Source organism: Colias philodice, chromosome 8 (genome assembly GCF_061535455.1).
Source record: "Colias philodice isolate Cphi_HAF_F1 chromosome 8, ilColPhil1 Martin Lab GWU primary, whole genome shotgun sequence".
Classification (NCBI taxonomy): domain Eukaryota; kingdom Metazoa; phylum Arthropoda; class Insecta; order Lepidoptera; family Pieridae; genus Colias; species Colias philodice.
Window position 1 is genome coordinate 11123353 of NC_143093.1, and position 25077 is coordinate 11148429.

A 25077-nucleotide genomic window follows, 5' to 3' on the forward strand; every position below is an offset into this window, starting at 1 on the left:
ACACAGATATTTTTTTATAATTTAATATATTAAAGATTATATGCGAAACAAAACTAAATCACAGCTTATAACAATTGTTCTATCTATACAAATATAATAGTATCGGTCAATTAAGGAAAGCTGGCATGTTCACAGTACTCACACTTATGCAATTTTACTTACAGTATGTTCAAAAATAAATGCGACTCTAGTTTCATTTTAGACTTGAATTGTAAAATGGTGCGTTGTAGATAAATATATGCAAATATAATTATGAAAGCTCTCATAATTTACCTGTAAAATTATAATTTAAAAGTAAATCAATTGATGAACTTAATTATTTATTCTAATAATAATCAATTGGATAAAAGTAATAAATAATAATTCAATTATCAAATAATAATTAAATTTCAGGTCATAAAAACAATACAAATAACACGTGTACGCTCACTCCCAACACACGGATGGTTGTTTTGATAATGATTTAAATAACGGACGTCTTCTGCAGTTGCGGAGCAGTCTTGTCCTGACTTTGGTCGAGTAAAGATATCTAAGAAATATTATATTTGTAGTTATTCCATATGTTATTCCATATTTTTCTAACAAGATCCTTATCATCCAAATTTCCACATTGGTGAGAAAAATTGACATTTCTAATGAAAATGAACAAAAAATTAAATGATTTTATTAAATACTGTAAAATAGTCTATAATTCTTCCGTTTACTGTATCACAAAATTCTTCATAGATTTTTAGATATTCGTACTACAACAATTACATCACCCTGTATTTATAAACAATTGCAAAATAAAAGCTACACATAGGCCGGGAGATACTGATACAAAATTTCGGGTCATTTGTAACAGAATGGCGGTTCTACAGGGGTTACGCAATGACAAAAAGAAAAATGATGGTCAGAACGCTGGTACCGGCGGACTAGTCGCGTGGGCGTTAGTCGAACTCGTCGGATAAATAGCGAAAGTCAAACGATTTGTAACACAAAAATTTTAGAATTTACCGATAGCCCAAAAAAAAGATGTAGGCGGTAGTGTAATGCCATACTTTTCCGGTGTAACTACGAATAAAATCTTATACACATTCGCCACCTGCCACAGGTATGGCATTATCACACTTCTATTTATAATCATTCAGGAGTTGTTGAAAAAAAAAATGTAGGGTGGTACACATCGTTTGGCAAGAAAAAAAAATTTTCTGACCATCATTTTTCTTTTTGTCATTGCGTACTAAGACCCTCTAGACCGCCATCCTGTTACAAATGACCCGAAATTTTGTGTCAGTATCTCCCGGCCTAACATGTGCAATGTGTAAATGTGTTGACGTTCCAGCTCTTCTTAATATAGGTATATGTAATGTAATAATTAGCTTAAAAACATAAAATAAAATATTATCATTTTTGATATAATGTGACTTTAAATCATTTCAAATAAAAACATAACATAAATGAATTTTATAGAAAAAATTAAACAGTTTTACATTTACGAGATAACATGATTATGATTATACATTATTTTTATCAGTCTTAGCCTTAGAACATTATAAGCATACACAAACGAACAGTTCATCTAAATTCTATGTACATAATTTAATGAAATCTAGTTATATATGGGCAAAAAGTGCTTGCGAAAGCGCGTTTTTTGATGATTTGGTAAATTTTTAGCGGCTTTTTGTGATATTACAGTTTATATGAACCTTTTTTTTATAAGCCACTAACTAACACATTATTCACCAGTCATGCCATTTTACAAACAGGCTTTGTATTCCAATTTTTGCTGTGACCTTTTTTTTACAAATGTAATATGTACATTGTACAGTTCGATTCAAACTTAATGGCGGTTAGGCAGTTAGCTGCGAATGCACGAGCGCGCAGGTATCCGACCCTTAACGTTCCGGTAATATCTAAAATTGTTTTCTGCGCATCGGATCGTACGATGTTCCGAGCCGCCATTAAGTTTGAATCGTACTGTACTATGAAAAGTTTTTTATTTTTATTTTGTGGCAATTTTCAATTTTGTCACGAATTTTCCTTAATATAACGCCATCTAGTCACAGTAACAGATTAAGCAAACATTTACATTTAACACAGTAAACACAATGTACATATACGTAACAAGGTTTTATGTTTTAACTAGTACATTCTGGCACGAATCAGGTCAACAAAACCTAATCACTTTTCCTGTAGCATAACACAGTATACAATTATTACAATACTTCACTACACTCACTCCCACTCTTTCATAACGCGATCCCAGTCCTCATCAGCGATAAACGGTTTATCGATACATGATATCATATATTCCCCGCACAGCACACACTCACTCGCCACTATGTCGTCTATTTCGTTTCTCAACACTTCCCGTAAGGGTAACCCGCTAGATGTCACTGTAGATAGCTCTATGTTCGATAGAACTGCCAGTTGGCGCTGTAGGTCTGTTAGTTTGTTTCTACGCGCTGGTGCTGTGGAGAATTTGATTATTAAATTTGGTGTAGAACTTCGATAAGGGTGCTTACCAATAATGTGCATGTGTAGCGTGAAATGTGTTTGTAAAGAACCAATCATATCGCTTCGTATGGTTTGAAGTGTTTGAAGCACATTTTTGGAGGAAAAGCACCTTAATAATTGTTTACTTTGAGGTTGAAACTAATATACCTAATTATAAAGCACTGGAGGCTGTGTGTGTGCAACGAATTTATTAATTCTGTGTTTATCGTATAGGTTTGTGTGTGTGTGTGTGAGTGTTGTGTGTGGTGTGTGTGCGTGTTGTGTGTGTGCGTAGCTTGTTTTTGAAGTGAAACTTCTTTATCGGGGTTAGAAAAAAATTTAGTGTAATATTTTTTCGTTACGCGCGACATTTTTGCGTTACGCGTCATCTTTTTCTTATCCCTACCACGCGTGATTCGACGTATTTCTGTAAAGTTGCATATAGTAAATTATTTTTTGAAAAATAAGGTCATAAAGAAGTTTCACTTCTTACGTGTGTACACTAGTACACGCACACATTTTTTTATTTATTAGCGTACATACGTACGTATGTGTGTGTGTGTGTGTATGTGAGTAAGTTTTATTGTGTGTGTGTGTGCACACTCACGCAGCGCGGGCTGTATGTGCGCGAGCAGGCAGTCGGTGTGGAAGCGGTGCGCGCAGGGGAACAGGTAGAAGGGCCGCAGCAGTAGGGCGATGTCGCACACGCGGCACACGTCCGTCACCGACACGAGCACGGAGCGGTTGCGGAACGACTGGATCTCGTTGCGCACCTGCAAATTGTGAGGGATATTTAATACGGATGAAATTTTATAGGTAACTACCTTCCCGCTCAAGGCTTCGCACGTTTTGTCTCAAACCTAATAAAATTTCTTTGTCTAATAAATTATACAATATATACTAAAACCTTCCTCTTGAATCACTCTATCTATTAAAAAAAGACGGGTTGCACTCCGGGAGTGCCGGCAGAAGTGAAAACTTGATTATTAACGTTGAGCATGTTTGATATCCATCCGTCTTACGCTTTTTCGATCAGGTCACGTGTCCTGACGCGTGTTTAAGATTTTATACCCATTACAGAAAAAGTGCTCAACGCCGCTAAAGAAGTTTTCACTTCAAAAAAAACTAATCAAAATCCGTTGCGTAGTTTCTAAGATTTAAGCATACGATTTAAGCAGAGAAAGCGACTTTATATAATACTATGTAGTGATATCTTCAAAAAAAGCATATTTTGAAAAACCTACAGCCTAATAATGTTAAATGGAATGCGCAAGTTATGTGTGCACAATCAAACTCAATATCAACGTCGCTGAGACGCTCATGATGCGCACAGTCGAGCGGAGCGGCAACGTCGCGCCTGCCGTTCGTCATGCGCTCACAATTAAACGGAGCGGCAACGTCGCGTCGCTCGTCATGTGCGCAATGTCGCACCACGCGCTCAAATTTATATTATATACTAATATTATAAAGAGGAAAGGTTTGTATGTATGCAGGTTTTCACGCATAAACTACACGACCGATTTTGATGAAATTTGGCACAGATAATCTTTAAGCCCTGAGAAAGAACATAGGCTACTTTTTATTGCGAAATATGTACCACGGGCGAAGCCGGGGCGGACCGCTAGTTTATAATAAAATAAATGTACTTACGCATTCGGCAGATTTTGTCGCATCCTCCATTTCCACTTTTAATTCTTCTATCTGATTGTTGTATTCCTGAAAGTAATAACATTTAAATTAATAACTTAAACACATTTTTAATATTTAAAACAAGAATAAATGTTTATAATTGGAAATGTTTAGCTTCTTTTTTCAGTGATTTAAATATAACACAATACAGATTTTTTTTTATTAAGTAGAACCGAATACACTATTAATAAAAAAGAAACAGCAATTTAAATCACTAATGCTTGCCTTTATCAATAAAACAGTTATTTAAATATTAATGGTTGTCTATTAGTTCATACAAATAAAAAAAATATTTACGCTTACCTCTAAACTCTGACAGATCGGTTCACTAAAATGATCTATAGTGGTGAGATCGCTAAAGAACGGCAGAATGTCTTCGATCTTGATGAGCGAACACTCCTCTAGGAGAGCCATCGCTTCTTTTATATCTTGGTTCTTTGTTATTATGTGTTCCGCTGTAATATTAGTTATAAATATTTGTTTATTGAAAGTAAAATTCTTACTTTTCTGAGTGAAAACATAATACTCAATCATAATATAAGAAAATATTGCAAATATATATTTTTTTAATCTTAAAAAACTTTCTAACAAATAAAATTGATCTGGTGAATGTTGTTTCATTTACATCAAAGAGCCTAGAACTAGAGCAAGAGCATTCTTTCATGACATTTTCGTGTAAACGAAAACTCGTATTCAGTGTAGTTCAGTATTAGAACATTGCATAAAATCTTATCGAACGCACTAAGAACAACGAAAGAATGCTCTACGCCTGTTTACACTAAAACAATTTGACATATTGAAGGTAATGAAAATTTAATGAAGATGTTTAAATTTAATTTTATTTGATAGTTAATCATTGATCGATATACACAAAAGTGTTTCAATTAACCTATGTAATTGACCATGTAATGAAAATTTTTATTCAATTTATTTATTTATAGCAATTAAACATACATATGTCATCTAATATACATCACTACATAGTATAAAACAAAGTCGCTTTCCCTGTCCCTATGTCCCTATGTCCCTATGTCCCTTTGTACGCTTAAATCTTTGAAACTACGCAACGGATTTTGATGCGGTTTTTTTTAATAGATAGAGTGATTCAAGAGGAAGGTTTATATGTATAATAAGATCCATTAAATAGTGGAGAAGTACTGTTATTTTTGAGGTTTCTAATGTGATGTCGTAAAAAATTACATTTATTCCGCTTACATTGCAAACGCAGGCTGAACCCTACGAGTTTTATCAAAATAATGTACTAAGTATTATACACATTGAAAAGGTCTACAGAAAAGTCCGCGATGGTATATGTCTATCTCTTATGGATAACCCACAATAACTTTTTTTTGTCATTTACTTTTTACGACAAATAATGGCTAATTTTCGAAGCGATTTTAACCAATACATCATTAATCCTTAACCAATTAAATACCATGGATACATTGTTCATTTAATATAGATCTATATGGCCCTTTACACCGTATGATTTAAGTGAATATTTTCGAAGATATTACAGATTTAAAAATTGCAGGACGTAGCGTTTGCGGCCGCCCGGCTATGTATTTTATACCCGTGCGATGCCGGAGGCCGGAGCGGGCCGCTATATTTTTATACCTATACAACGTTCACAATTTTTCTGTAGTGTATTTAGTATCAGCATTGCACCCGTGCGAAGCCGGGGCGGGTCGCTAGTATATTATAAAGGCGAAAGTTTGTATGGATGTTTGTTACTCTTTCACGTAAAAACTACTGAATGGATTTGAATGAAACTTTACCACAATATAGCTTATACATCAGAATAACACATAGGATAGGTTTTATACCGGAAATCCCACGGGAACGGGAACTATGCGGGTTTTCCTTTGAAAACGCGGGCGAAGCCGCGGGCGGAAATCTAGTATAAAATAAATAAACAAACATACCAACACCGAGCCACAGCCGTTTCTGCGTGCTAACATCATCAGGCATAGCGGCCACACTTTTGGCCAGCGATACATCCACATCTAGAGCTAACTCTAGAGCAGCCTCCCACAGCCCTAGTAGTGCTGAGAGGGTCACACAGGCTTCAGAGAGACCGTTCTCGCGACATAATCTGGAAAATTTATCAAGAGAATAAAATAAGTGTTGTTATTTAGTCTATGGTAAGCAGAGTCTTATCAATAAGTCTCTTTATATAAAAAAAGACGGGTTGCACTCCGGGAGTGCCGGCAGAAGTGAAAACTTGATTATTAACGTTGAGCATGTTTGATATCCATTCGTCTTACGCTTTTTCGATCAGGCCACGTGTCCTGACGCGATTTTAAGATTTTATACCCATTACGTGCTCAACGCCGCTAAAGAAGTTTTCACTTCAAAATATACGCACTTGGCAGTCATAAGGTAGTCATTTTTTGTATACACGAATATTATAAAAATTATATCAAATTGTTTAATATACGTATAAGTTTAAGAATAAATAAAAATTGCTTTAGTTTTGCCAAATTATATTATGGATTTTCAACTATTTATAAACTAAAATTTCGCAAAAAATTGTATGATAAATAGCATGCTAATATTAGAGACTAAGTATCAGATGCTTGATCTGCTTGATCTGACATAAAAAAAACCTACCTCAAAGCATAATGCACATCATAGTTCACCATAGTAACATCTTGCCCCTGCCTCGCCAGGTACCTTTTCAACGCCGGCTTATCGCTTTCCACGTACAACGTCAAAAGATAGTTATGTATCGCTTTATCTTTCACATTATAGTTCTGAACCATAAACTCCAAGTATCTTGTTATCTCTGCTGCATGTTTATCATCATTTTCACAGGATAAAAACGCAGGCAGAAGTTTGGAAGGACTCAATCTTGGTCCTTGAGCTATTAGCGCATCTACAGTATTCTTCGGCGTCTCCTCCATCAAAACTGGCGCGAATTGGTAGAAAAGTTCTGGCTTTTTCAACGATTGTAGCATGTTTAACGCTTCCAAGAACGATTTCCTGTACACATGCTGAGCTACCACATTTTCATAGTCTTCATTTATCACCGTCAATTTAATCAAGTTCTGTTTGTCCCCGTGAGATGACATCAAGTCGTAAACAACTGATTTCACGTGCTGCATACATTGCACAACTTTCGGTTGAAGGAGAAACACCTCAAAATCGCTTTGCAGCTGATGATATTCTTGGGAATCTTCTTTCCCCGAACGCCTTAACGATCCGAGCTGAGATAAGTACAGTTCAGTCATCCAGATCACGATCATGGAAATTAGAGTCTTATCATCATCGTTCAAAGTTTCTAATCGCTTACCCAAGTACACCTTCAGGGCATTTACTTGATCCACTTCGAGAAATTTGAGACAGATAGTCTCGAAACTGCTCTGCGTTTCCGCGAATACCTCAGCGCTTTTATCGTAATCTCCCTTAGCGAATAGCAAATCAGCTTGTTTAACATTTATTATGTCGATGAATGCGGGATTATTCTGGCAATATTCTTTCGCCAGATCGAACTGTTCTTTATCAGAATATATCCTCCATACATTCCTTTCTTCTTTATTTACTTTGTATCGGAATACTGCTTTGTCTGTGACGGCCCAAATGGTTCGTCTTGCTGGATCTTTTACAATGTTTTTCAATTTGCCGTGGATTTCGGAATATCTATCTTCGTAAACCAATTCTTGGTTCAGAAGTGATACAGCTTTTACTCTGTCTGAATACATGAGTAAAGCGTGAAATTCGGTTAACACAAAGGAGAGAGGAGTATTCTCTTTGCCGTCTTTGTGAGATGGATAGTTGATTAGTTCACTTTGCGTAAATAGAGAGTTGGAATTTTGTTGCGATGTTGGGTCCAACTGTAAAAAAACATTAAGGTATGTTGAAATAATATTTTTCTGTGTAATTATCGTGTTTTGTAAATATCATAGCTACAAACTTTGTTGAAGTTGCAATATATAACAAATGATGTACTTGTTCAATATTTAATAGCCTTATTTTCTACCAAATGCCTAAAGAATTAGGCGTTTTGTAAAATTTACTTTTGGGAACACAGGAATATAAAAAACCAATTGTTAATGTTACTGAAATGATAAGTTTTTAGACCGTAAAAATAAATTTCTATATATAAAGTAATGTTCACCTGTCCATAAAAAATCCCAGGTTCCGTGAGCCAAGCAAACGTTTTGGGGTTGCTATTCTTATCGAAATAGAACTGCAATTTGGAATATTTCAGCGTAGATGGTATTTCCTGAAACCCTGTTTCTGGTGTTGTGAGATACGAATGGAATATCGACTGTAGAGACGGCTTCTCATCCGAATACATTGCATGTCCTATGAACTGGTAAAGACGAGTCGGCGTAGTGACGAATATAAAGAATTTGCTTGTATTGTTTACTCTGTGGAACTGGATGCCCGTGATCGGTGTGTCCGCGCCTTTACCGATGTCGAAAATCTGTATAGAAGTAATATTTAATTTAAAACAATTATTTTTTCTTGATAAAGTAGTTAACTAGTATAAACGCGATTTTTTTATGAATGTGTAATTGTTACTCTTTAATGCAAAATTAACTGAACAAATTTTGATAATAATTGGTGGTGGTGTAGGTTATATACCAAAAAACATGTATAAGCTAATGGCTAAAGAAATACTTTCTTAAGACCAAAGCGCAAAACCGAGCGGCATAGCTAGTATAGTAATAAAAAACATGATAATTGAATTATCAAGAGAATTGTAACATGTTAAATTAAAACAGTTACATTTATATAAATATCTAGTACTAGCGGTCCGCCCCGTCTTCGCCCGTGGTACATATTTACGTTTTCCCTACATACAAATTAAGAACCATCCTCGTACTTCAAGGAATACAATAAAAAAAGAATTATCGAAATCGGTTCAGCCGTTCACACGTGATGCCGTGACAACGCGAAACAGGTTACATTTTTATATATATATAGACAAGAGCAGGAACAAATCATGATATAGCAAATTCATTAGTACCCATGTACATTTAACATTATTTTAACAAATCTTATATATAAAAATGAATCGCAAAATGTGTTGGTAAGCGCATAACTCGAGAACGGCTGAACCGATTTCGATAATTCTTTTTTTATTATATTCCTTGAAGTACGAGGATGGTTCTTATGTGGAGAAAACGTAAACATGTACCACGGGCGAAGCCGGGGCGGACCGCTAGTATATAAATAAATTTTAATTACCAATCCATCAACTTCCTTCCCTCCATAAATGGGTAAATAATTAGGCAGCTTGCAAGTAATGATTAATTATGTTAAACACAATGTTTAAAAAATGTGATAAAAGATAAAATATACTGTTGATAATGAAATTATTACCTACTAGCTTTCCTCCCACTGCTTCGCCCACGTTTTCAAAGAAAATCCCGCATAGTTCCCGTTCCCGTGGGATTTCCGGGATAAAACCATTCCTATTTATTAATCCAAGGTACCCTCTATATGTGTGCTAAATTTCATTGTAATCGGTCCAGTAGTTTATGCTTGAAAGCCATACATACATACATACATAATTACAAACCTTTCCTCTTTATAATATTAGTATAGAAGTATAGATACTAGATAGTATAGATGTAGTTAAAATACCTTTTTACATTATTACACATGCAAAATGCAAGCAAATGGGAAACAACATCAGTTAAAAGCATATGTTACATGTAACAGAGTCACAGATTGATTACTTTTTAAGCTATTGCATAGCTTCTATCGCGGGCCTTGAGCGCGGGGACCGAATCCAGAAATTCCGTAACGAAAAAACCTCACGCTCCCCACTCCGACGGGCACGGAGGTGTGGCTTGAAGGCATAGCATGCAATAGCTTTACCGCGGCAGTCCCCGAGTGCCACACGTCTTTTTTTTTTTTTCTATGTTTCACATTTCACTGATTTCAAATTTTATTACCCGGAACTGGTTCCGGGTAATAAAAGTCTGGACTTAAGGAAATATTAAAAGTGTACTTTTTTAAATGCTTTATATAATTTCTTCAAGTATCATACCTGTCTCCAATACTGCTGGCTCGCGGTAAACATCTTATCGCTCTCTGCCTCCAACTCCATTTCAAGAATATGCCCCTGCGAGGTTCCCAACAATATCGGACCAGTGGTAGTTGTCGACTTATTCTCGTAATTCCATCCGACTTCTGTTACTTCATAGTTCCGTGATTTACTCACAGACTTCAGTTTATTACTCTTACGATGTAGATACACTAGTTCTGGACTCCCGTCTTTGTTTCTAGCCGCAAACGCCAGAAGCAAGTGGTGTCCGAGTGGATCGAGGAATATTGATGTTAGTTTCGAATTCGGCTGCACACTTTTTGTGTACTGAATTTCTGTAATCAATTTGTGATTTAAGCAATACAGTTGCATTTATATTACTGTTGTGTTTATTATCTATTGAAGAATCCTGGGGCTATACTAGTGGCTCATAATAGCAATGGTTAAGTTAATATGAAATTGAAATAAATTTAAAGAGTTAATATAATTCAAACTGTAACACAAAAGACAATGACAAAGATGATAAATTGATCATCAAAACATTTTGGAAACTAGCCAATCAATAGATAATTATTATGGTAATTGTTTTTCTTATGTTACTTTATTACTTAAAATACAACTGTATAATATGTTTGGACATAGATTACATACCTTCATGTTGATCTGGCATCTTTAAATCCAATCTAAATAGTTTCCCATTCGCCATCGCCAATACTAAATAATCGCTAGAAACTGCGACATGAGTGATCAAATCCGATGGGTTAAAATTCATTTTCTGTTTAGAAAACAACGGCGTGTTATCTTCTAATTGCATGTTTATGTATCCAGAAGATGTCATTTGATCTGATACTGTTACAGGCCGCTGGGAAACCTGCGAAGCCTGCTCGTACTGGTCGAATATCGATGTCATTTTGTTTATTTTCTGAACCCGGAGTGAAAATCCTTATTAACTCAACATATAGGATAAAGGACTCTCTTCTTTTTACAAAAAACACTCTTAAATGCCCAAAAGTTATTCTTCTTTAAATTAACACCGTGCAATTTTTATTTAAATGGAAGAAAACTCATTCCCGAAAAATAACAAGACAAGAAGGGATTATAAAATTTATAAATGAATAATCAAAATAATATGTCAAATGTCAATAATTTTTCTGTTACACAGATAATAGTATATACAGTGACAGATAAAGCGTGTTAGCTTGGTTATATAGCTTAAAATCATAAAATGACACAGAACAGTAAAGTAGAAACATTCTAACATAACATTCTGTATAGAAAATCGCAAACAGAATTCAAGTTAAAAATTATTTTAATAATGTATGGACTACCAGCATTTTTATCACAATAATATATTATAGGGTATTAAAAAGACGAAATCAGGACATATTCTGGAATTTGGATAGGTCAATGAATTGTGATCAAAATACATTTATAAAGTTTCCTTTGTATCTATTAAAATATGAGAGACTATTCTACAAATATGATAAATGCGAAATTAACTTTGTCTGTCGGTCTGTCATGAGTGAATTCCTGAAAAAAGGAAGGAAATTTGTTGAAAAAATAATACATTTAATACACAATTACATAAAATTTATTCATATCACAAACATTTTATAGCATCAAAATTATTATATATATATACATAAATATAAAGTAGAGGTAATATGAAAGCTCAATTAAAGATAAGAATAAATATAATCACTGAATATATTTATAGGAATACAAGTGATTTATATGTAATTAAACTAGATATAAGGACATAATAATACACTGGTTATGATCAAAAAGTACTTAATAAAAAAAATGAATGAGACGCAAAGGAAGTTTTTAAAATATTCTTTGGCGATATTTTATACTTTTGATACAGGTATAGGTCTGTAATCGAAAGCAAGCGCGTACAACATATTTGTATACTGTAATGTATTTAATATACTTAAATCTGTGAACATATGAACTGTGCAAGACAACAACTGTAAAAGCAAAGAGTTTTACACATACAGAGATAATAATACTTATTTCGTCAGGAAATTATACGCACAAAACACAAAGCTTAAGAACTTATATCAACTGGTTTAAAACCTACAAACTATCTTATGTATTATATCGTACTTATACATGAGCAAAGTGAAGAGCATCTTATATAAAAATTGAGGACGATACGTAGAAAACAAGTAAAATAATTACTCCTTTTCTAACATAACATATAAGTACTATCTGAATTAAATCTTGTATTTCTTCGTATAGAAAAATCTATAACACTTTGTTCAAAAACAAGAACGGTATACGAACTAATAGTATATTATTATAGATTCGTGCAAAACCAACACCATTGTTGTTCTTTTCTAGAGTCACATATTAAACACACTGTTATTATAACACATTTTATTAGGGTCATTTTTTTTTAAGTACTACTGGTCTAAGACCGTCAAGAATTGATTATTTTGTATTGCACTGTACTAATGGCTGGTTCACACTTTGATTAGTGTGAGTGCAGGTGATTAGTGCGAGTGCAGGTGTGTAGTGCGAGTAGTGTCCAATTCAACTGCGAGTGCAGGTGATTAGTGGGAGTGCAGGTCAATGGTGAAATTCGCGACGCTACACACTACGCTAAACACTAAACACTAAACACTCCTGTCCAGACGTGTTTAGGCAGGCACACTGCGAGTGAGGGGGAAGGGAGGGCGCGCGGGACGTGGCTACTCGCAGTCCACTCGCAAAAAAATAGAACACGCTTCTATTCACTTTACTACACAGCCTACTAAACACTCGCACTAAACAGTCGCTGTCCACACGTAGTACTACTCATCACTTGCACTCGCACTAATCGAAGTGTGAACCAGCCATTAGATAATGTCTAATGCTTAGTTTTGTCCAGGAGCAACTGCTCCTGTTTTATAGGAATTTCACCGTTTAAATTTAGACGAAGAATTTTAATGTAGAAGAGTCATTTTCGTCCTTTTGTCATTTTATGAACAAAATAATTAAACGCATACAATATTAAGGCTCAAACAGATGACACAAACCCTGTGTAAAATGATTAATACATGCAGTATAATGCATATATGTATTATATGTCTCGGAGCAATTAACTAGCTAATTGCTTGTTAATTGCTCCGAGTTAAATGTAGTTTACGGAATAATGGTCCATAAAATCTTAAATCAAAATATTGTATCCACTATCTATAGTCTAGCTAATATGATGACATTGACAAGAGCCAACTGGCATTTGACGTTCAATTTTCGAATAATATAAACATTCAACAAGTGTCGGTAATTTTGCGGTTTCATTTTTCGCATATCTTCTTTAATTTTTATGCTTTTCTAAGTGTACGGAATGCTTTTACAGATTATCGTTTATATAGTTTAATAATTTAAAGCGTAAACAATATTTTAAAAGCTGTTAAGTATATTTACTTCTCTAATCTTTTATTCATATCATTACGTATCACCAAAAGTTTGGTAAAACATTTAAATTCGTTCTGACCTTGAGAATTATCATTATACATATTACATTGTTAAGTTAACCATTCCGTGCGTGTTCGTGAAACGGTTTCGTTGTGTATTTTAATTTTAAAGAAACGCAATGGCAGCAAGTGCTTTAAGTAAAACAACAAAAACTACAGGTATGTATTATCTAATTTCCTTCTTAAACAACGCAACAATTGTATAGAAAGAAGTTCATATATTTTCCTTTACTTAAAATCCTGATATCTAAGGATCTATATAACCCATCTGGATGAAGACATAGTTTTCTTAATTATTTATTTGATCGGTCATTATGTCTAATTGCTTCTGTAATAAACATGATTGATAGATTGTAAATACTTATTTTCTAGTTTTGTTGTTTTTTTCCTTATTTTTTATTACTCTATTAGCAATGTAACTAAACCCCCTTCAACGGCCCTTAAAGTACATTTTTACCCATATCTAATTTAGGGATATTAAAATGTCACAAATAATTGAGTAGCTAAAACTTTCAAACTTAAGATGTATTGTTTGTTTAAAGAAATTTTATCATTAAAGCTTTTAAAACCATGTATTTTATGCCAGTTATATGTATGTATTACATAATCTGATAGATAATGATCAAACTTGATACACATAGTAACTCATTTCGTTCATTTACAAGTAAACTGGTTTTAAATTGGCTACTTATTGACTGTTTTGTCATTAAATTAACGATGATGCATTCTAATAATTTTTATCATGATACCTGTAAACTCATGTTTATCCTAATCAAGTTTATCCAAAATCTGTTTTTATAATATAAATAATTTGTTAAGCTCTTCATTTACATTTGCAACGCAAGAGAATAATGTTTATTTTATATAAGCAAATAAAAACAAATGAGATTTTATTATATACTCTATTAACAATATTAACAATTTGTAGCGAATCTACTACAATGTACAAAGAAGCTAGCGTGTCGTACATTCACAACTCAGCTGAACGATCAGCAGAGAGAAGTGCAGGAGCTGGTGAGAAAGTTCAGTAAGGAGCACCTCAAGCCACATGCCGCACAGCTCGATCGGCAGGGAAGGTTCCCGTTTGAACAGGTGATTAATCCGTCAGTCCTCGGATCACAGACACAATAGAAAATCTATTGTGTCTCGGCCCGATCGGGCCGCTCGGTGGTCAATGGGTTATTTTAACTATATTAAGATATTTTTGGTGATTATATAGCATACTAGAGGTCCGCCCCGGCTTCGCCCGTGGTACATATTTCGCAATAAAAGGTAGCCTATGTCCTTTCTCGGGTATCAAAATATCTCCATAGTCCATACCAAATTTCATGCAAATTGGTTCAGTATTTTAGGCGTGATTGAGTAACAGACAGACAGACAGAGTTACTTTCGCATTTATAATATGTATTAGTATGGATTGGTTATGTTATGTAAGTTAGATATATAAACAGCAAATGCTTGTTTAGATATAATTTAATTTATGTATTTAATATTTATCTATGTACCTACCACTAGGTATCACTATATATTAAAGGACAAAGTCATCTACTGCTCCTGTTAAATCTCCGTTTATTCGACATACATGCGGAAAAAGTATAAGAAATGCTTTCTATTATTTGCATTTTTATCATAGGATAGTCTTCAATTGTTAGCTTAACAAATAACTTAATAAAGTAAAGTTAAAACTAGTTGGGTCCCTTAAACACAACAAATTGAAAGAATAAGATAAGGTCGTTCTCGCGGGATCACGAGTGGCCGACGGGTCAGGCGTAACCCCGGTATGGCGAAAGACGCGGGTATAAGTTAAAACTAGTAGTTACCCAAACAAGTTAGTATTACGATTCATTTCTAGTTTAACAAATATAATCAGTGAGACGTCTTTACTTTTTCCTCAATTTTGTTTTATAAATTGCCCATTGTATTTTTTATTATTTACGTATGTATATTCGGCGACGAGCAATACTTAATACTTTTATACTTGTAATTATAAACTATACTTCAGACCTTAAAATCAAGGCTTGAGGTAAAAATTGCAACAAGTTAAATATAAGGAAACTGCATTGCCTTGATCTCTTTTTGTGTCTGTGTTTCTCTTAATAAACTTTAATGCAAGTCTGACATAAAAAAATTTAATACATCTAATAAATTAGTGATATTATTAATTTGAATTAATTTTCTATTATTTATATCCCAAAATTATTGTAAAAATTATTTGCCCAAACAACTAAAAAAGTTATTTACGTAAAACTTCGCTTATGTAATGCATGTTAAGAGTAACACCTACCTACGTCTATAAAATATATTTTTCATTGATAAAGTATCAATTTAATTCTCTGATAACACTGGAGTGTCTGAAGTAATATTGACAAAGCTGTAAAAAAGATAAAATTGACGCTTGACGCAGTGGTTAATGATACTATCTAGATATCGCGGGTTCGATCCGCATTACGAAAACTGTTATGTGATGAATATCGATTTTTTCCGAATATCTTATCCTACTAGTCTTATTTCTACTTCTACTAATATAATTAATACAAGTTCATGATTGTTGATGTATGTTTGTTACACGAAAAAACTGCTGGTCCGATTTGGATGAAACTTGACAGTAGATAATCAAGGTATAGAAATACTTGATTTTGTCCGCGGGTGAAATCGCGCGGCATATTTTTAGCGTTAGCTACTATTACGTATTCTATAGTAGTTTATAATACATATAAATGCAAAAGTCCGCTTAGTACAAAAGTGCCAGATTCCAATCGGTTTCCAAAACAATGATGTATAAAACTGGTTTACATATTTATGTAACTTTTTTTAAATCAGAGCGTTATCAATAGATCATGTGCATATTTAACCAAACTAAGAACAAAATCGTCAGAAAAACAATTTTCTATCATTTCTCGCAAGTTTCATACGCGCGCTGATAATATTTTTATGATAATATCACTTGTGATAAAATTAGGAGGTGACCTTCACTGGAGTTAGTACTAAAAATATAGTTGACACTTGACCCTTTTGTGGTCAATCTGTATGCAAGCCATACGTTCTACCGTACAGATTTGCCGCACAATACCTGCACAGGTTTACCTGCGCAGGTCATGATAGGTAGGTTCATAAATAGTAATTCATAATAGTAATAGTAGTGACACTGCCTTCTAAGCCACAGGTCGTGGGTTCGATTCCGATCTGGGGCAAATAATGGTGTGATGAACAGAGATGTTTGCTCTGTGTCTGGGTGTTAATTATCTATAGAAGTATTTATTTAAAATTATATGTATGTTTATCAGCCACAGCCATCTGGTTTCCGTATAACACAAGCGAAAGCTTAGTATGGGATCAGATCGTTCCGTGTGTGAAAATTGTCCTGAATATTTTAATAAAATTGCACAGACTCAGGTCTATTCCCACACACGTATAAAATATATAGGATTTATTAAAATAAGGACAGTTTACCGTAGCTTATATCAATAATAAAGGGAACAATTCAAATACCCTTTGTTTTCGTGTGACCTGAATCCATAATGTCTCGTCGATAAGAAGGTTGACAAGACAGCATTATTGTCTTTAAATAATAGAGTACGATTCAATGGCGGCTCGGAACATCGTATGATCCGATGCGCAGAAAACAAATGCGCACCCGCATTCCCACCTGCACCTAACTTCCGAACCGCCATTAAGTTTGTATCGAACTGTACCAAATTACTGAACTATTTTAACCTACCTCTACCTAATCTATTGGTTATACAGGGTGGAATTTTGTTACAAAAATGTAGCGTTACAAAATTCCATCCTGTAGAACGCGCAGGATTTGCAATTAATATTCCACTTTTTGTTAAAACCATGAGCGTTTAGGTTGTCGACTTAAACGCTCGCTCATGGTTTTAACAAAAAGTGGAATAATGCCTATACAGTAACATGTTTATTGTTTATGCAAATGAAGTATAATGAATAACAATTTTTTAGACCACGCGATATCTATCAATTCGCACACATTACGTGATAGATATACATATAGAGACATGAGATATTATGTTGCTTGAAACTTTATTTTTTGTACCTCAATGTTTATAAATGTCAATTTCAACTAAACAAATAACACAAAACCCGCATACATTCAACAAAAGCATACATTTGCAGATAAAAAGGCTTACGGACCTCGGTTTCATGGGCGCTTGCGTCGATCCAGAGTACGGCGGTCTTGGCCACGACTATCTCTCTCTAGCAGTAGCTGTAGAAGAGATATCCCGAGGTTGTGCAAGTACTGGGATGCTGCTGTCGATACATAACTTCCTTTTCGCGAACTTGGTTAATGAGAGAGGCACTCCGGAGCAAAAGGAAGCCTTTTTGAGGGACTTTACGAAAGGATCTATTGGATGCTTCGCGCTGAGCGAGCCAGGTAAAGTGTAAATAATGATCTATTAATTGCATATACCGAAATTGTTGGCACCTTTAACGAACGCATTTGTAATCTAAAAATATACAAACATTTAGTTACCACATTGATCATTTCAAACATGGTAGCAGGACTGTTTTTCGAGATTTTTATTTGTTTATTTATTTTCTTGCCTGGATTAGTATAACTGTTAAAAGATTCGAAAAATCCATAAATCCACATCGTCTATTAGACTTATCAAATTCGTACTACCAAATAACAATTGATACTCTTAGATATTATTTTCCGCCAAAATCCGCCCGAAAATATTTATTTATTTTTTTCCAACTCCAGATGCAGGAAGTGACGTAGCGAATATAAGAACGACAGCGAAACAAGATGGCGACCATTGGATTCTCAACGGCAAGAAGAGTTGGGTTACATCTGCCGTTGAAGGATCTGCTACTGTTGTGTTCGCGACTTTTGATCCGGAGTTGAAACATAAGGGGATTGTTTGTGAGTAATATTTCTTGGTAGTTTAGTAATGGGAGGGTATATGTTAGTTATGTGGGTTGATGTTGTTGTTTCATTTTAAAGTAGGAAATGAACCACTTTAATTTGGTTTTATTAATTGTTAAAAATAATAAAAATACAAATAGTTTTGTACCATACATCGTTACTGAGGAATAAGTTTTATTTTTAGAAAAATGAGGGGTTTTAGAAGACTATTTTGATATTCCTGTATCACTTAAATTAAATTTGAAAAGATTGAAATTGAGCGAAACGCAGTGAGAGGATGGTTGTGCACGATAAATGGGCATAAATTTATATTTTATTATTATATTTTTTTTTTCAGGTTTTTTGGTGCCATTAGATTATGAAGGTGTATTCCGCGGCAAGAAAGAGCCAATTATGGGTGTCAGGTGAGATTTTATTTGCTCTTGAAACATTACATGGCAAATATCTTTACGAGAAAACAATATTTTCTAGAAATTTACTCGATTCCACTACATATTAACAATTATGATTTTTATTCACGTCACTTTCAAATTATAGTAACACCGTAATACCTTCAGGCCTGATTCTCCTGCTCTATTTCATCGGTATGATTATAACTATGTACTTTTATTTATAATATTTATGCGAAATATGTTTCAACATTTAAAATAATTTCCCAATAAAACTCTCGTATTATTAACTAGCTGTACTCTGCAGTTTTCTGTTGGTCTTAGCGTGATGATAATATATAGCCTTCCTTGAAATAGGCTATCTAACACTGAAAGAATTTTTCAAATCGGACCAGTAGTTCCGGAGATTAGCGCGTTCAAACAAACAAACAAACAAACTCTTCAGTTTAATAATATTCGTATAGATAATTAAGCTATTGCATAGCTTCTATCGCGGGCCTTGAGCGCGAGGACCGAATCGAGAAATTCCGTAATGAAAAAACCTCACGCTCCCCACTCCGACGGGCTCCGAGGTGTGGCTTGAAGGCATAGCATGCAATAGCTTTACCGCGGCAGTCCCCGAGTGCCACACGTCTTTTTTTTTCAATCTGTGATAATTAAGATCAAATTTTCGTAAAGATATTTGACATGTACCCTAGCTGCTTACTTGCTCTGTTGTCTTCTTAATTCTTTCATCGCAAAACAATTAACACAGCTCGAAGAGGGTCGAATAAAATAAAAAGTTGATGACTGACTTAATTAATATGGGGTAATTATTTGGGATGGCATATCTACACTATTTATTGGACACTAACACTGCATTTCTTTTAAAAAATATAAAAGTGACAGCTTTATTTATTTAGGACACTTGCAAAGTTGCATGGCTGAGCACATTTATTCCTAAAATCTTATTTGCATTATGTATTTATAAAAATGACAATAATTAGGTACTGCAAGTAATAACAAAAAAGTGATACTAGTTGTCTGCTTTTAATCTAGGAATTTACATTCCTGTATTTATATGTTATATATTTTTACCCTCAAAAAAATTATTATAAAAAATCTAGTTATACAATTTGTAAACTGCCTTCGTATTCCGAATTCGTCAACTTTCGAAATTCAACTTTTCGAACATAAAAAAAAACATATATTCTTACCAAGTACAAGTTTTTCAACACTTTTCCGCATGCCATACCAATCGTACCAAGCCACAAATCAAAAGGGGCAAATAAAATACACATCAGTGTCTGTGACAGAGCCGCTACAGCGTGTGACCTCACGTTAGAGGAAGTCAGGATACCGGCGAGTTACATGGTGGGGCAGCCGGGGGCAGGGTTCAAGATCGCTATGGGGCAACTGGACCAGGGCAGGATTGGGATCGCGGCACATGCTGTAGGTAAGTTGAAGGGTCAAGTAGATATTAGTGTGTGTGAAAGAGCCACTACATGATGGGGCAGCCGGGAGCAGGGTTCAAGAACGCTATGGGGCAACTTGACCAGGGCAGGATTGGTAACGCAGCGCATGCTGTAGGTAAGTTTAAGGGGCAAGTAGATATTAGTGTGTGTGACAGAGCTGCAGCAACGTGTGCCCTCATGTTAGAGGAAGTCAGGATACCGGCGAGTTACATGGTGGGGCAGCCGGGAGCAGGGTTCAAGAACGCTATGGGGCAACTTGACCAGGGCAGGATTGGTAACGCAGCGCATGCTGTAGGTAAGTTTAAGGGGCAAGTAGATATTAGTGTGTGTGACAGAGCTGCAGCAACGTGTGCCCTCATGTTAGAGGAAGTCAGGATACCGGCGAGTTACATGGTGGGGCAGCCGGGGGCAGGGTTCAAGATCGCTATGGGGCAACTGGATCAGGGTAGGATTGGCATTGCAGCGCATGCTGTAGGTAAGTAAAAGGGGAGAGAGAAATAGACATCAATGTAACTCGAGTTAGATTGCAGGATAAAATAGGAAAGGGTTCGACAACTATAGTGTAGGTGGATCAGACCATTATACGATTGGATTTTGCGGTAGGATTAATAGATGGAGGACTACGTATGATACAACTGGAAAAATAACCTCTAGGCTCTAACTGAGAATTACGTAGTCGATTACAGAGAAACTGTAATGAACCCTTTGAGACAACTCTAGACCACTAAAAGAAAATCTAAAGGAAGAAGTAAGCGAAAATATTTGTGGAAAACATTTTATATTGAGCAGTGTGTTGGTTCATAGACAAATGAATTGATTAGTTTATATTTACTTATTGCATTAATGTATATCAAGAGAGGATATTAGCTTTTTGAAATATCTCAAATGTTTGAAACAATATTAATTCGTTTAAATCATTTCTAGGAATCGCCCAAGCGGCGTTAGATACTGCCATCAATTATGCGAAGGAAAGAGTCGCCTTTGGCAAGAATTTGACCAGGTTACCGTCTGTTAAAGTGAGTAATTTTCAGTCATATTTTCAATACTACCATAATCATAAAGGAAAATTTACTAAAATGTATCCTATAGATCGTAATGAGCAACTTAGGATTACGATAGTAAAAAATAGGTATCTGATATTAATTAATAATTTTAATTAAAAAGGTTGTTCTGAATACTCAAAAAGTTGTTCATACCTATGCCATACATTTTAGAATAATAGTGCATTACTATCTTTCCAATGTATAAAAATCGGTTCTATTATAGCATTCCAGCCAACATAAACATTGAAAGCCGTAGTAATAATCACACATTGGTCCTTTGAGCCGGATTTGAACTTAGTCTTTCATATTCAACACTTGTTCCACTAGATGAAAATCGAGTTGCTTTCTTGTTTGTACCATAAATAACTACGTATACTTACTTACCTACATACTTGTTTAGAGAGCGTTCATAAATAACGTTAGATGTTATTATTTTATTTTATGAAGTATAGATGAGATTTTATACTCAATTCTTACCATAAATTACATGATATGTTTATGGACACCCCTTACTACTAAACTATTTCTCATTTTTCCAGGACAGACTAACAGACATGTGTATAAAAGTGGAAACCGCCCGTCTATTAACATATCGAGCGGCAACAGACGTGTGTACTAAAAACAGTGCTATGGCTAAATATGTAGCGGGAAGAAACGCGGCCGCTGTTGCTGATCATTGCGTGCAAATACTGGGCGGTAGGGGACTGTCCACTAAGTATGATGCTGAGCGGCATTACAGGTGCGTTCGTGTGAAATATACCTGGGGACTGGGAGAAATTAGCTTATTAAATTTATTTTTCCTTTACCGGTTACAACAAAATACAATACTCCATATTTAAAATAGCCTGCGCGTTTCTCGAAGCAAATATACAAATACCCTCAGACACGACAAATATCTATAAAAATAAAGAAGAGTATTCATCAGAAACTACATTACTGGATTTTTATATTACAGAGATGCTCGAGGCACACAAATCTACGGCGGTGTGACAGACATACAGAAGCGTCTCGTCGGACATTTCTTGCTCAAAGAACATGATGCACTGTGATACGGATATTTTTAGTGCTTTTTTCGTATTATACACAATGAAATATACGTAAAAAATAATATTTTAGCACGATCAGTTAAAAATGTAAAGTAAACCTGGAAAAAAATGTATGATGATGGATGATTTTGCGTACACGAATTTATAAATTATTTTAACGTCATTTTTAAGGCTAGCTATAAGTTAGCTACCTTAACTTTTTAATTTAAATGGTTTTGGCATTTTGCAGAATTTAAAAAAGATCACTCAAAATTTAAAATTTCGTGTGCTTTTGAGCATTTTATTGTTATTTTTTGGTGCTCTTGATACAAATATTTTTAAAAAATATTTTTCATTCTACTCGATTTTTTCAGTTTTCTGTTATTAAGTATGTGAAGGCTGACATGCATTTTCTAGATTAAGTGCAAGTGTACTTATCGCATTCCAATGCTTTTTAAAATTCATCAAATGATATTTATTTAAAAAAAAAAAACATATTTTTCTTTATTATTTTAAATGTCTCGAAATAATAGCAAAGAACAAATTAAAAACTTCACTCGTTAAAAAATTATTATATCATTTTATTTTATTCTTAATCAATGTCTCACCAAGCAAAAAACAAGTAAAAACACGATTTTTAAATCGTTTGTCGTTGATAATTTTATTTTTTGTTAATAATAATTGAACAAATTTCATATTTAAACAGTATTTTAACTAGACTATTATAGCTAAGAGAAAATGCAAGATAAATAAATAAAAGTCGGATAAAAAATATTGGAACCAAAAAAATATTTTTTTTTGTTTACAGGGATATAATATTTTCAGTTATTCTGTCAGAAGTGAGATAGATACAACGAATCGAAACTTGTAAAATCGGTCTAGCCATTCTTGCGTTTTAAAAGACCAACTAGATACCTATTTTTATTCATAATCAGCTTGCATTTTATCTCACGATGTATTTTTTATTTGTAATGTGTAATATTACTGTAAATCCATACTCTTAAAAATGTTTGTAGATAATTGTTGATTTTATTAAAAGTTATTTTTTGAAATTTGTATTTTATTTATTATTCACAATAATAAAAACTAGTTTAGACAACTCCAATAATTACATATAATCATATCTTATATTTAAAAATGAATCGCAAAATGTGTTGGTAAGCGCATAACTCGAGAACGGCTGAACCGATTTCGATAATTCTTTTTTTATTATATTCCTTGAAGTACGAGGATGGTTTTTATGTAGAGAAAACGTAAATATTATGTACCACCGGCGAAGCCGAGGCGGACCACTAGTATATATATAAAAATGAATCGCAAAATGTGTTGGTAAGCGCATAACTCGAGAACGGCTGAACCGATTTCGATAATTCTTTTTTTATTATATTCCTTGAAGTACGAGGATACTTCTTATGTAGAGAAAACGTAAATATTATGTACCACGGGCGAAGCCGGGGCGGACCGCTAGTTTACTTATAAAGATGTAAAAACATGGATTTTGTTATATCATTATTATATGTACATAAATAAAGCACGAGTAAATTGGATATTTTTTTGAAAACGAGATCGATAACTGTATTTTATCCCCATGTGATTGTAACAAATTTTACTAGTAAAATACATCTATGGAAAGGTATAACAAAATATACTTTCTTTTGGAATTTCTTTTTCTTGCTTATGTCATTTTTTTACGGAACGTTTAGGAAGCCAAACTTGCTATCCGAAATTACTAAAATACCTATAAAATTCTAACATTAGTATTTTAGAGGAACACTTAGGGAGCCAATGATCTATTTTTTTTGCTTAATTTTTTGTTACTTAGCTAATTATAGCGGCTTTGAAGCAATATTTATAAAAATAAAATTCTAATAAAACCTTACGAAGTTTTCACGTTAGTTTTGATTAAAATTAAAAACGTCTCAGTTATTGCGTAACACCAGTCCCGTGCCTTATCATTGTTTGGTTTAGTTAATGGACGTGATAAGGGCACGAAATTACCGCTAATTTTATATAATTTTTATTTGGCATTAATGCTAATGATTGTGAGATTTTATTTAGTCTTTATAATATGTTCGTTGTGTTGTTAGAAGATTTTTTTATATACTGCTTGGTAACCAATACAGAGTTAGTTTTATAAGATTGCGGTTAACCTAGGCTAGGCTGAAAATCCTAACGATTACCTATTCGTAATCGGATGCTAATAATTATATACAGGTTCAATTCTGTTTTGAACCTGTATGTAATTATTAGCATCCGATTACGCGTACATGTACAGAACAATGTTGAACCTTGAATATAGTTATAATATTACAAATTTTGAATATTATTAATCCTCCTTCATGTTGGATGGGCTTATTTTAAGGATGGGAAAGGGGGATGAAAAAAGATCTTGCTCGTAATCACCATGCTAACTTCATTATATAGAGCATTCCGCAATTAAGGTTTAGCTTATTTATTTACCACTAGCTTCCGCCCGCGGCTTCGCCCGCGTGGTGTTTTGTTAAAAGGTAGCCTATGTTCTTTCTCAGGGTCTAAAGACTGTCTGTGCCAAATTAGATCAAAATCGGTTGAGAGTTTTAAGCGGGAAAGCGTAACAGACAGACAGACAGAGTTATTTTCGCATTAATTATAATATTAAGTAGG

General features: G+C 34.2%; 2 protein-coding genes across 3 annotated transcripts; one reads left to right on the plus strand and one right to left on the minus strand.

Annotated features, from left to right (window-relative positions):
- Positions 1-1717: 1717 nt before the first annotated feature.
- On the minus strand, positions 1718-11261 carry dor (vacuolar protein sorting-associated protein 18 dor). Its single transcript, XM_089698471.1, has 9 exons — positions 10823-11261; positions 10175-10506; positions 8288-8599; positions 6781-8003; positions 6093-6262; positions 4471-4622; positions 4129-4194; positions 3086-3251; positions 1718-2453 (listed from the first exon to the last, which is right to left on the minus strand). The coding sequence occupies exons 1-9, from the start codon at positions 11079-11081 to the stop codon at positions 2218-2220; spliced, it is 2916 nt and encodes a 971-aa protein (XP_089554597.1). The 5' UTR covers positions 11082-11261; the 3' UTR covers positions 1718-2217.
- Positions 11262-13405: 2144 nt separating this feature from the next.
- Positions 13406-22759, plus strand: LOC149486817 (short-chain specific acyl-CoA dehydrogenase, mitochondrial-like). Of its 2 annotated transcripts, none has more exons than XM_089698443.1 (9): positions 13406-13794; positions 14564-14727; positions 17770-18028; positions 18359-18520; positions 18861-18927; positions 20196-20347; positions 21291-21382; positions 21949-22148; positions 22365-22759. In XM_089698443.1, exons 1-9 carry the CDS (start codon positions 13755-13757, stop codon positions 22456-22458), a joined length of 1230 nt encoding a protein of 409 aa, XP_089554569.1. In that variant the 5' UTR covers positions 13406-13754; the 3' UTR covers positions 22459-22759. The 2 variants fall into 2 exon arrangements, with proteins under 2 accessions (XP_089554569.1, XP_089554570.1); XM_089698444.1 differs by having other exon boundaries at positions 13407-13794; positions 20208-20347.
- The last annotated feature ends 2318 nt before the right edge of the window (positions 22760-25077 follow it).

What these genes read in the sequence shown, in the direction of transcription:
- dor (XM_089698471.1), bottom strand. Translation starts at nt 11,081, where the DNA reads ATGACATCGATATTCGACCAGTACGAGCAGGCTTCGCAGGTTTCCCAG. An exon ending in GATGCCAGATCAACATGAAG is followed by an intron (nt 10,507 to 10,822) that starts GTATGTAATCTA and finishes AATTGATTACAG; the next exon opens with AAATTCAGTACACAAAAAGT. An exon ending in CTGGGATTTTTTATGGACAG is followed by an intron (nt 8,004 to 8,287) that starts GTGAACATTACT and finishes GTTTTTTTACAG; the next exon opens with TTGGACCCAACATCGCAACA.
- LOC149486817 (XM_089698443.1), top strand. Translation starts at nt 13,755, where the DNA reads ATGGCAGCAAGTGCTTTAAGTAAAACAACAAAAACTACAG. An exon ending in GATCGCGGCACATGCTGTAG is followed by an intron (nt 20,348 to 21,290) that starts GTAAGTTGAAGG and finishes AATCATTTCTAG; the next exon opens with GAATCGCCCAAGCGGCGTTA. An exon ending in CCAGGTTACCGTCTGTTAAA is followed by an intron (nt 21,383 to 21,948) that starts GTGAGTAATTTT and finishes TCATTTTTCCAG; the next exon opens with GACAGACTAACAGACATGTG.